General features: G+C 44.8%; 1 protein-coding gene across 1 annotated transcript; it reads left to right on the top strand.

The window, feature by feature from the left end:
* The first annotated feature begins 634 nt into the window (after nt 1–634).
* Nucleotides 635–10,287, top strand: KRT23 (keratin 23). Its single transcript, XM_418167.8, has 8 exons — nt 635–1,099; nt 4,444–4,526; nt 5,642–5,798; nt 7,348–7,509; nt 7,601–7,726; nt 8,204–8,424; nt 9,110–9,141; nt 9,782–10,287. Exons 1-8 carry the CDS (start codon nt 686–688, stop codon nt 9,880–9,882), a joined length of 1,296 nt encoding a protein of 431 aa, XP_418167.4. The 5' UTR covers nt 635–685; the 3' UTR covers nt 9,883–10,287.
* Nucleotides 10,288–12,505: the final 2,218 nt, after the last annotated feature.

Here is a 12,505-nt window from a genome sequence, read left to right as displayed (position 1 = left end):
ACTGCACATAGAATCATGAATAAAACGAGTAGGAAAGATGGCAAAGGATCTGATTCTGGCGTTTGTCGGTGGGAAATGGGCTCAGCCGCAGCTGGGGGATGGAGCTGGGTTAACTTCGTTGAAGTCGCACGCCTCACGCAGGCTGGAGCTGCGGGGTGCATCGTGACAGCCCCGCAGGACGCGCTGCGCTTCAGGGCTGAGTGCCGCAGATCGGAAGCGGAGAATTACGGCAGCAGAAAAGCGTCCCGGCAGAGCAGCCCCTGCCCTCACCCTCCCTGCGTTCTGTGACGGATGACGTTCTCCCCCTCCAAACACGAGAACGCAATGCATTCACTGCTGGGTTTTAGTAAACAGTTCGAGGCAGAACTGATCCGGTTCCACACCTACTGCTTTTAGCCACACCTCACAATTATAATATGAAAAGTGAAGAAAAGAAAGAAAGAAAACAAGCAAAAGGAATCTGGTATGTGGCTGTGATTCCAAATAATAACAACAGTGTGTGCAGGCTCATAAATGCTTCAGAATTGACCAAGAGGAAGCACGTTTCATGATGACACAATCTTGCTGTAGTCATTCATCGAAGGGAACTCCCACAGGAAAAGGCATAAAGCCGCTCAGGGAAGGCTAAGGAGCTGCTCAGTGCGAGTCAGTCAAACATTGGGTTAGAGCCGTAACGGAGCTAAACATGAGTACCAGCCAAGGCCCTTTCCAGTTTTACTCTGGGTCCCTCAGGGGTAGTGCAGGGTGTGGTTTGGCCCAGCAAGGAACTTCTTACCGACCTCCAAGTGCAGACGGTGCCAGCGGCACACACACCTCTTTCTCCTCCACCAGACCCCTCAGTCTGGCTGCTGGAGGAGGGGCATCCTGGGGATGCTTCGGAGAGCACCACTGGGAAAGCATCTTCCTGGGTGGGAATGAGAAACAGACTATGCAAAACCTGAATGACCGTTTGGCTGCCTACCTGGACAAGGTCCGCTCCTTAGAAGCAGCCAATGCTCAGCTCGAAAGCTGCATCCTAGAGTGGCACAAGACAAAATCCCATGGAAAAAGGCATGACTTCAACCAGTACGAGCAGAACGTCACTGACATGCAAAGACAGGTAAGTCAGAGCTATAAGCAACTATGCCATTCTGTGCTCCTTTAAGGGATCTGGCTCCTCATTTATGCTGATGGCTTTCCTTTAAAGAAAATTAAGAATAACATTGTAAATGTTAGAAATACAAATGCAAGTGGTTACAGGAGCTGGGCATGAATGTTCTCTGCCTCCACGAGGAGGAAAGTGGGGAATAAGAAAGGCTGGAAGGGGAACGAGGGGTTCCTGTGCAGGCTGATAGCGTAAAGGCGCTCGTATGCTGCCAAGTGCTCATTGCTGTACATGAAACTGTGGTTTGAGAACCACGTCTGGCAGAATACGATCCTTTTGACTGCACATGTAGTCAAGCAAATTAAAAAGCAGGCAGCCTGAAGAGTGCCTTCTTCCATGCGCACCGTCCTTCGACGTCCTGCTGCCTTTCATTTCTTTGATTCCTGTGGCAGCAGACAATGAAACTACAGGACTTTTGGGTCCAGCTTATGTAATCAGGTGGAAAAATACTTCATTGTAATTAAGGAAATAGCAGTGACAAATTCCTTGTGGATGTTTTCACTATAATTAAAAGAAGAAATTCTGGTTCTTGCCAGTTGTTAATATTAATGTTCAACAGTAACTCTGTCTCCCAAACTCACGTGTCTTCACATTTAACCATAATATTAATCTGTATTCGTAATGAACATGCTTAGCACTGTAACCATCTCTGTGACTAATCACCATAATTAACTACACAGCCACACAGGGCACAAAGCAGAGCTATTCCGACTGCAGTGCTGTTGGTTTTGCTCACTTTTTGCAATCTGCTCACTTTGCGTTCTCACGACCCCAAGAAATGTTTTTCCAGAGGCCCTGAGAAAGCCGCTGTCCCTCAGCCCTGCGGATGGAGCTCAGGGCTTGATCAAAGCCGTGCTCACTGTTATGCATTGCCTGCAGGCAGGTGAGGCACTCCGACCACAGGCAATGTGTAAGAGAGCCAGGATTGTCATCACCTATTTCTGCTTTCAGGATAAAGACAGGTCATCAGCTCCGTACCTGTCACATAAGTGCTCTTTTTTAACTGATCCAGAGATGAATACTTATTCATCAGGAATATAAATGCTTTCATATAGATTTGAAATTAACAAATTGAGGAGGCTTAGGAAGATGATATGACTGAAAGCTCCACGCTGACTGTGGCAAAGCCCTCACTTCCAAATGGGCTGCACCCGAAGTGTGATTTCTGATGCACTACAGTGAGTGCTGTCAGCCCCATGGCCCCGGTGCTGGGCAGGCAGTGCTGGTAAAGGATTATTTACAGGTGATAATTCAGTGATTTAGCACAGGATTTTCACTTTCTCCATCAATTATTGCAATTACCATCATGCCAACAAAATGAGTGAAAATTTAGCATTTAATTGTTAATCATCATTAAATTAATTACTCACAAATTAAAATGGTGAGATGAATTCAGCACCTAAAAAGACTTTTAGACACAATTTAGGAACTTCTATACAATAACCCAGGCAGTCCATGATGCAGTGCCTACCTAAACCTGGAGGCACACACTGCACCACGCTGTGCCCTGGCTACACGAGCAGGACAAACGTTCCGGTGGGGCAGTGAGCTGCCTTGCTCCAGCCCTGCTCCATACGAAGTGAAGTAGCACCTGTTCTTCAGGCAATCTTTGCTCCACTTTTGTGTAAACACCAGTACATTCTTTGTTCATACTCAGGCATCTGGAGCTGCCAAATAACCAAACTGGTTTGCAGAGCACTCAGGGATCCGCACTGCTGACCAGAAGACACACAGAGGAACAAATGAGTGCAGAGAGCCTTCCTGGGCAAACCCAGGGATGTCAGCCGCCCACCCGCCCCTCACAGCCTTCCCCATCTCTGCAGCTCTGACAGCTTTCTGTCCTTCTGACACTGTGGTGCCTGCAGGAAGGCTGCACCATGCAGGGCAGAGCAGGACAATCCCTTCCCTTGGCAGCCAGGAGCACAGCTGTATGTGTTGCTGTGACGCATTCGTATGAAATGGCACCAAGTGAAAGAACCCAAGCAGTGCTTTCTTATGGCTTCTTGGTTATTCCCTGCTGAAGTAAAATGTTCCCTTCTCTGAGGATGGGTTCAAGATTTGCTTCTTCTCTGACAACACATTCCAGGCAGTGACACACTTGGGGGACTGTCAGACTTCCCCGCCAGCCTTGGTGCTGTCCCAGGGCAGTACCTGCACTGTGCTGCTAATTGCTCAGGAATGCACAGTCTGTTCTGTTGCAGGGATTAGTTAAAACTCCACCAGCATGTTCTGTTTTTCACAACTGAGGTAAACTTTTGACACTTGAGGACAGTTTTCCCCTTTTCTAGTGTCCCTGTGATTCATGGAGGTGTGCAAAGCGCTGCTTACCAGTGTTGGGAGCTCTCTGATGGGAGAATGGTTTCTCTGTGGCCACAGTGCACCTCGTTTTGGTATGGCAGCACTGAGCGAAGGCAGCTGCAACCACACTTCTCTTTCTTATGTATTAGGAAAGGACACAGTGTGCCACAATTACTGCTGCTAATTATGTGCAAGGTTCTAGAGTACTTCTGAAGATTTAGAGTGCAATGCTGCATTTACCACACTTGGATTTATAGTTAAAGCTACCTCGTGAGTACACTGAATGACACAGTGCACTTTTTTCCTTCACATTTTGGGGCAAATTTCAACATTCGAAAGCAAAACAAGAATATGAATTAATCACTGCATGCTGCTGAGGTTTCAGCATAGTTACAGTGAATGATGGCATGGATCGTGGCAGCTGGGTGTTAACCTCAGAATGGCGACCTGCGCAGCCCCAGACACACTGACACTGACACATCACCATTACACCTCTGTATCACAGCACTGATTTGACAAGGTCTTTATGCAGATGGTTATTTTTTAGCATGTGATTAATTCCAGTGTTTTAATTGCACACAGAGAGAATGAAATCTTTCTTACTGCAATTTGCCCTAACGATGACCAAAGCTGCTTTTCCAGCTGTGCTAAACAGAATCAAAGTCGGTTCACAAAAAAAGAGGGAGATGGTGGCTGTGGTTCTGTGATATGCTGTGAGATTTCTCTGTTATTATCCATATCTTCTACCTTGCCAGGGAGAAACCAATCCTTCATGTTTCACACCCAGGAAAGTAGAGCAAATAAAAAAATGAAGATGATAGACAAAAGTTGTGGAAATACATATGTGAATCAGGAAACTAAACTATTCATTTGCTCTCCTGACCCTGGGACTTCTGCTGCTCATACATTTGATACAAGCAGAGGGCATCCATAAGGAAGCAGAGGTTATTCACTGTCAGCATACAGCAGCGCTGACCCCATGGTTGGATTCTGTTTTGCAGATTGAGGATGGGAAGATCACCAACGCCAGCATCCTCCTGCAAATCGACAACGCCAACATGGCGTCCGAAGACTTCAGGCTCAAGTAAGTACTTCTTTTGTTTCCTTGTCCAGTTTTGACAGAGGATTGAGCCGAATGTTTCTTCTTGGCAGTCCAGCAGGACATCGATCTGATGGCAGATTTCTGGTGGCAGCAGATAAATAGAGGCAATGCAGAACAAAAGTAATTTAAAAGAAAGATCAAAAAAGGGTGAAAAATATTCAAATGATTGCTGAACTCAAGTCACCCTGTTTATGATACTTTGTTCAGGTCCTGAAGAGCAGGTTTTACAGCAGACACTTGATACTGGTGACAAATGGCATTTACGCTGTCATCTGAGAGCACCAATTAACTCTTCTCTGCACCATACGCTTCCTTAATGCAGCCCAAATCTACTTCCTGCAGTTATCACCTCTCCCACCCAGCTCTGCAGGAAGGACCTGTCCTTCAGCATCCTCTGCTTCGGATTCTTACTCCTGTCACAGTGATAGGGCCAACCCAGGCTTCCCAGGCTCTCAGTGCAGTTTGTTTGATCAGTGTTGAAAGAGTTCTCAGACCATCTAAAAAGCCCAAATGCCTGGACTGAGAGCTTTCAGGCAGATCTTGGCACAGGAAAGGAGTTCACGTTTCTGTTAATCAGACTGCTTGGGAATCATGCAGATATCTGGTCTTCCTTTGAACAGACGATGACCAGCTATTTACACATCTCAGCTCTTGGTAATACTGTAACAAACACAAAGACCCGGCACACTGTGTGCCTTATGTCACTTTGCTTCTCTTTCTTTATCATTCAGTAGTGTCATGAAAAGGCAATAGTGGAACTACATTGAGGGGCTGAGTGCACAAACACCAGCACAGCCCATGCTAAGTGGAGTAAAGGGACAGATTCTGAGCAGAAGTGCTCCAGGTGCCCAAGAGAAGATATAGCAGAGTCCTTCTGACTTTGGTTCACTAAAGATGTCAAACTACGAGGGGTCAGAGAGCAGTGTTAGTAACTGGCTTCTTTCCTGCTCTCTGATGGACTGACCGTTTAAAAAAAAACAACAAAAAAACACAGAAAGCAATGATTGCAAATGCTGTTTCTTTGCTACTACTTGTATGAGAGGATAGAAGCAGTTTGATCTCAATGAGCAGGCTTTGCCTTCTTTCTCCTGACCAAGGTATGAAGCGGAGAAGACTCGGAGGCAGGGAGTGCAGTGCGATCTTGAGAACCTGCGTAAGGAGCTTGATGGCTTGACCATTATTACAACAGATCTGGAAATGGAAATTGAAGGCTTGAGAGAAGAACACATCCTCAGGAGGAAAGACCATGAGGAGGTAAAAAAGTTGCACTACCACACAAATCTGTGTTACCATGTAATTAGCTCCATAAGTAAGTTCCATAGTCTATAAATGGGATTGATGAATCAGATCCCAGTGTCGGATCTAAAGAAGCCAGTGAGAGCCCAATAAAGCATAAAGCCTATGTACAAGGTTACCAGTCACACGGGGACCTCAGCAAGGAGAACAGCTTGCTGTGTTTTCTCACAGGCGCTTTTCTAGTCACCTACTCATTCGTCATACATAGCTAACAACTGATGTTTGACATAAATGTTCTCAGAAATGCTTACATACACACATGGAGAGATGCTGTACACAGGAAATGTTACTGGTTGCTGTTTGGTTTGACTGATCACAACATTTCCCCTCAACTCTGGATAAATCATTTCACAGAACACAGAATCACAGAGGTTGAGGTTGGAAGGGACCTCTCGTGGTCACCTTCTCCCCTCCTGCTCAGTCAGGGTGACCTGAGCTGAGCAGCTGCTGAGTTCTCAGGGGATCAAAACTGAACACAATGGTTGGTGGAGCCAAGTAAGATGACTTATTCCTGCAAAATTCTAAGCACAATTAAATAGATAACAATCCGTGTCAGAAAAAATAGTGCTGCTCTGACTTCTTTCAGAGCTATACCACAATAATACCTGTTATTCCCCCTTATATAATACCACTGTGTGTCAACATGCTTTCATTTTGCTTGAACTAATGTTGTTTTCAGTTATTACCTAACGCAGAGCCAAACATCCTACTCAGTATCTGTGGATTGCTACAAAGGAGAGTACAAACACAAGGGTTACACAGCAGTAGGTGCAGCTTTCCTTGGCTGGTTCCCTCATAGCCAAGGCCATAAACTCAACAGCTAAACCAGATCAGGTCTTGGAATCGAGGCAACCAACAGAGCCATCGCTGTGTCCAGCTGATCTGCATTTCAGAGGCTGTGATGTCATTCCTGCCATGTCGCTTTGCCTGGGCGCTTCTGAAAATGGTACCTAGCACACAGGATTGTGCTACAGCATAGGAATGTTACCATACCTGCTTGACTTGTCCTGTAATTATGTTGTTTACAGAGTAATTATATGTTTTAATCCAATTACTCCTTTAACAATTACATAGAACTTTTATATTACTATCCTGTAAACTTAGTTATAGTTCCATAAATATTAACATACTGGGTAAGAAATATGAAATTACTGTTAGATTTTCATGAAAGGTTTTAGGTTCTAACAGAAAAGTAAACCAAAAATGTTACTGCTTCATTGCACGTCTCCTGCAGAGGCTTTATTTGACAAGATCTTCCTACACTGTTTTTTATTGGTTTCTCTCACACAGCTCTGCCATGGCAGCAGGTATCAGTCCCTGGTTTAAGTCATGTCACAGCATTATTCACATAAACATCCCAGACGGTGAATATATGTAACCTTACCACACTGAAAAGGAGTATTTGGGGCATTCTGGGAGGACGGAACTGAAGATGAGTCAAGTATAGGTATGGAAAGTTTCCCTTTTCATGAATGAGTTTCCTTGTTTCCTCTACCTGTACCAATAGGACATGGAAGCAAACCGCTCATCGCAGGACTTCAAAGTCAATGTGAAAGTAAATGCGCCTCCTCCTGAAGACCTCACCAAGATACTAGCAGAAATAAGAGAAGATTATGAAGCCATAATTGAAAAGAACCGCCAAAGCCTTGACAGTTGGTACAAAGAATTGGTAACAGCTCTTTCCTGCTCATTTCAAAGACCCCCACTGCTGCACTGACTGACCAGAACCACTGAACTTTTCTCCTGCCTTTGCTCCACAGAGCACAGCTGTGTCCCTGGCAGCAGACCCCAATCCAGAACAGGTTCAGAGCAGCGAGAATGAGATCAAGGATCTCACACGGACTTTACAGTCCCTGGACATCGAACTGCAGGCGCAGATGAGTAAGGTATCTATGGCAGACATCTCTGGCTGCCCACTGTTGCATCATAAATTCTTAGGAATTTTCTTGGACCAATTCTCTGCTTAAATTATGCCGAGTATCGTTTTGTTGTAGTTATTAAAGTGAAATTGAAATTTGGGCCATGCTTTGCCAGAATATGCAAAATAGATTCAGCAATCATCAGCAGGATGTGAACAATGTATAACTCACCGTACAAACGAACAAAATAAAAGGAGAAGAGAAAGAAAATACAGGAGCACCATTTGAGCATAAGGAATATGGCAGGGCTAAATTCCTCCTTTTCTGCCATTCGTTGTGCACACACAGCACAATGTCATGCTGTCATTATTCAAGTGCATAAGTGTTTAAATGACCACAGTCTAACTTTTGTAATATTCTGATCAGAGACCAAATTTCCTGGCATTTCTGTATTATACACTGCACACATCATAACCATAGGATTGTTTTTATCTGCTCTGTCAGAAACACATGCTGGAAGACACCTTGGCTGACACCCGGAATTACTATGCTGTCGCACTTCAAAACATGCAGCAGACCATCTCCAAATGTGAGGAAGAGCTAAGCCAGCTTCGCCATGACATCAGGCAGCAGCATAACCAATACAGGGTTCTTCTTGGGATTAAAACACGCCTGGAGAAGGAAATCTCCACTTACCGCCTGCTGCTGGAAGGCAATGTGGACAGGTAAGGCAATGCTGCCCCGACTGGAACAGATGAGAAGAGAGTTCCAATGTTCAGCTTCTTTGTTTGTTTGTTTACACTTAACCAAAGCTTGTGAGTTCCATGCTACAGAGGGGTTGATATCTTATTTTGATGGATCATAATACGAAGCTTGAGCCACTTGGTACGCAGAGAAACACATATCCACACAATTTGGATTGTCTAAATTAATATAACAATACATATATTTTAAAATGATTTTTAGATTCTAGGCCAAGGAGAAGCCTGGAGACAAGTGCAGACAAGTGCGTGTAGGTCAGCCATGTGGAGCTACAAATACCAGCAAGCAAAACCTCCACCGTGTGCCCCTCCACTGAGGCGCTGCTGCCTTTCCCCATTTCTGTCCTGTCTGAATCTACCTTCAGAAGTGGCTGGGCCTCTCTGTCCTTTATTCTCCTATCTTATATACAGATTATGTCTCATTTATGCAAAACCAGAGCAGGGAAGATGTGCAACCTTTCTCAGTGAGTATCTCCAGCAAGCAGTGCAGGACAGGTGGCCCCAGGTTATTTATCACAGCCCAAACCAGGGCCTTTCTCATCTCTTCTCATACCGGTACGAGGTCTTAGAATCAGTGAGAAGAAGGGAAAGAATAACTTCTTAAAATCAGTATATTCATTCTTTTGTCTCTGTTTCATCACCTTTACAGGATAACAAGAACATGTGAATCAAAAGCTGAAGGTAAAAGTCCTTTATCTTGTTCTCTATAATGACTTCTAATTTCATCACTTCCTATCAGATTTGACTCCGAGTCATTTTCACCTTACATGGCAGAACTACAGAAGGGTTGCACTGCAGTTAGCCCTCATGCAGGCCATATTTGAGAATAATTTCTGCGATTCAGCATGCTTGTGAAGGACTGCACTTCACAGCACGTTTTGCTGCATCTGCCCTCTCACAGCTGCTCCACAGACAGCCAAGCCTGTGAGACACAGCCAAAGCTCAGGCTCGAGACTAAAGCTTTCATGGCAGATGAGGAGGCATAAAGACTCCATGTGGTGACTAAAACAGTCTGAGAGCATGAGAGCAAACAAAATCTGCATGTCTGGAAACTCCTCTTCTGGTATGAGCATGACCTACGGACATGCAGGTGAATCTGCTCTGAAGTCGGATTTGCATTGGCTGCGATGCAGCTTTGCTATTCATTTGCCCGACCTGGACAAGGCCCAGGGTGACTCTGTCACTAAATTTCACACAGAGCAATAATAAGTATTGACTTAAAGGGAAACATGTAAAGATAAATCAGTTGAGGTAGCTGGTAAATTACTGTAAATGAAGTTTCCCCAAAGTCTGGTATAATTAACCTTTCATTTTCTTCCAGAATATGCTGAACTGACCAATGGAAAGATCAAAGCGATTGTGCATGACAGCATGAATGGGCAGCTGCTGTCCTCCACCACTGCGATCCACCAGGAAGAGTGAAGGAAATGTTCTGCTAGCTCCTACGTTCCCGGTGGGCTGCCGTGCTGCCTCTGCTGGCTGCTCTGCAACTGCCAGCTGTGTGCTGGTCCTCAGTGTGACGCTCCTACAGCGACCTGCAGCCTAACATTGCAAAGTGCCACGCAGAGCTCGGCAGAGCTGGTGTTGTTAAAGAGCTTTTAGTCATCAAAATGCTGGAGCCAAACTATTCAATGAAGATGACTGTCTGAGCTGGTAATGTATGTATTATGCACGCCTCACTGGGGCACCAATCTCCATCTGTGGTTCATTTAGTGCTCTGCAAATTAACTATAATTTAAAGTGAATAATCTCTGACTTCTTCTCCTCGTCTCATGTCTCTTACCACATACCTCACTGCTGCCAATAAACTCTTTTCCTTTACTCGTACTGGTTATTGGAATTTCTGATTTTGCTTATTCTTAAATATGCCCCTGCCCAAAATGGCAGTGCTATAGAAAGAGGCCCAAGAGACTCCTCACTGATGGAGCAGCACGAAGCTGGAAGGGTGCAGATACAAAGGAAAGAGGTGGTGCAAGTTATGTGTGACATTTATATGCAGAACTGTCAGATTTCCTTCTACACAGCTTTTGGTTGCTGCCACTTAAAGCAGCACTGTCAGTAATGTTGAAAAGCACAGTTCACATCCTCGAAACATTCCTTTATTCTTCAGTTTTAGAGAGATTTTCTTCAGCTATCTTTACACATTTTCCTTCCAAGACTGTAAGTAATTTTCCACATGCTCTCATACATTCCCAGTGACCTATTTAATTCAAAACTCCATTTCAGCAATTTGCTTTCATAGTGATGCTCATTATTTTGGTTGATGGATCCCGTGGTCCTGATGGACTGCATGACATGCCCTCCTCAGCCAAACCCAGGCTCCATCCCCTTCCTCAGGTCAGCCCAGCCCCAGCTCAGACCCATACAGCAACACAAAAGTTTCCAGAGATACACAACACTAAAAACTAAGCATGAGAAACAGCCATGTTATTAGCACTGTTTAGACAGTGAAGCCTGGAAAGCAGAACTAAGAGACACAAAGTGGAGCACCAAGAGTGTCTGTATGGATTTGCACTCCAAAGTCAACATCTACACATAAAACAGCATGTTCTGGGCAGTCTCGTATTCATGAGTGAAATGTCACAGTACTCTTTCACATCTCCTCATGACAGATTTTCGGGCAGGATTCTTATTACCAGCTTTCCTTTGAAACACAGCTCACAAAAGAAAATTTCAAAGAAAATGCAGATCTAAAATAAACAAAGTCCACCTCTACAATAGCACGAGTTCTTACCAGCATGTTTGGACCAGTCCATGGTCCCCCCTGCCCCCCCCCCAACTCTCCACCCTTGTTGCACAAAGAGATCCCAAAAGCATCAGATGGATTACCTAATGGTTCTTTAAATTGGGTAAAACTCGTAATACAGGATGGGTAACTCTTGGCTAACTAACAATGTCCTTCCTTACGGCTTACCAGATCCAACAAGCCAGATCTGGTGTTTGTAACAGCTGGACAAAATGTGCCCAGGTGTTCCCGAACAGTTCCTGTATTACTTCAAGCTATACGTATTTATCAAATTCACAAGGCATATCGGCACTCTTGTGATGCAGGTTGTTATAAGGACTTCTAGGCAGTCCCTTATTTCTAAACCAAAGGAAAGGATCTGTTTTGCCCAAGGTTTTGATTGCGCTGAACTATGAAGAAAGAAAACTGAGTAGCTGTAGACCAGGTAATATAGAACAAGCCTGTCCTTATTTCACACCCTTGGGCAGCGCATTGGCTTTGCTGTGCCCCAGCATCCTCACGCAGCACTGAGGTGCATCCCTGTGCTGCACTCAGTTTGGCACAGCAGCGCTGAGAGATGCAAAGCAGAGCTGTTCCACTCCGCTGCTCTCACAACTGTGTCACTGCAGCATGCAGTGGTCAGACCAGCACAGACCTCGCTCAGTTCACTCAGCTTACTGACATCATCACACATCCATGGCTCTAATATATCCTGCTTTTAATAATTGAATTAAACCAATTAGTCCTTAAACATACACATATTAGTTACACTGTACTCCGTTTGCTAAATGAAAGTAGTTATTCTATGGTAAAAAAAGCTTATTCGTAGGCATTTCTCCTGACTTCAGAATACTATGTGTCACTGATGATTCCTTTTATTGGAGCAGCTAACAATGCTGTGGCACTGGCCTTATGTTACCCTGTATCTGTCGGCCATTCATTATTACTTCTGAAACTTTGTTCTGTACTCTAAATAACAAATCATGACATCAGCATCCACCACTTACACATATGGTTAACATCATATTCACACAACACACAATGAGGTTAGGGAGATAACGAATGGGAATGGTATTAGCATTCCCTTTCTTATTGCTTAAGAAATTGGTAAAAGAGATGACATGACCTGCTGAGGGCTGCAAAGAAAGTCACCAAGAGGCCAAACTGGAACTCATCACTTCACAGCTCCTACTTCCATCGGCTATGAGGCAGTCACCTTTTGCAAAGAGCCGTTTGCAGGTGCAGCAGCGCTCCATCCCAGCCAGCATCCCACACACCACTGCTGGCACCTCTGTCTGCACGCGCCGGCAGCCCTGCGAG

Source organism: Gallus gallus, chromosome 27 (genome assembly GCF_016699485.2).
Source record: "Gallus gallus isolate bGalGal1 chromosome 27, bGalGal1.mat.broiler.GRCg7b, whole genome shotgun sequence".
Classification (NCBI taxonomy): domain Eukaryota; kingdom Metazoa; phylum Chordata; class Aves; order Galliformes; family Phasianidae; genus Gallus; species Gallus gallus.
Note: the sequence above shows the minus strand (reverse complement) of the source record. Positions and strands in the feature narration are given on the sequence as shown.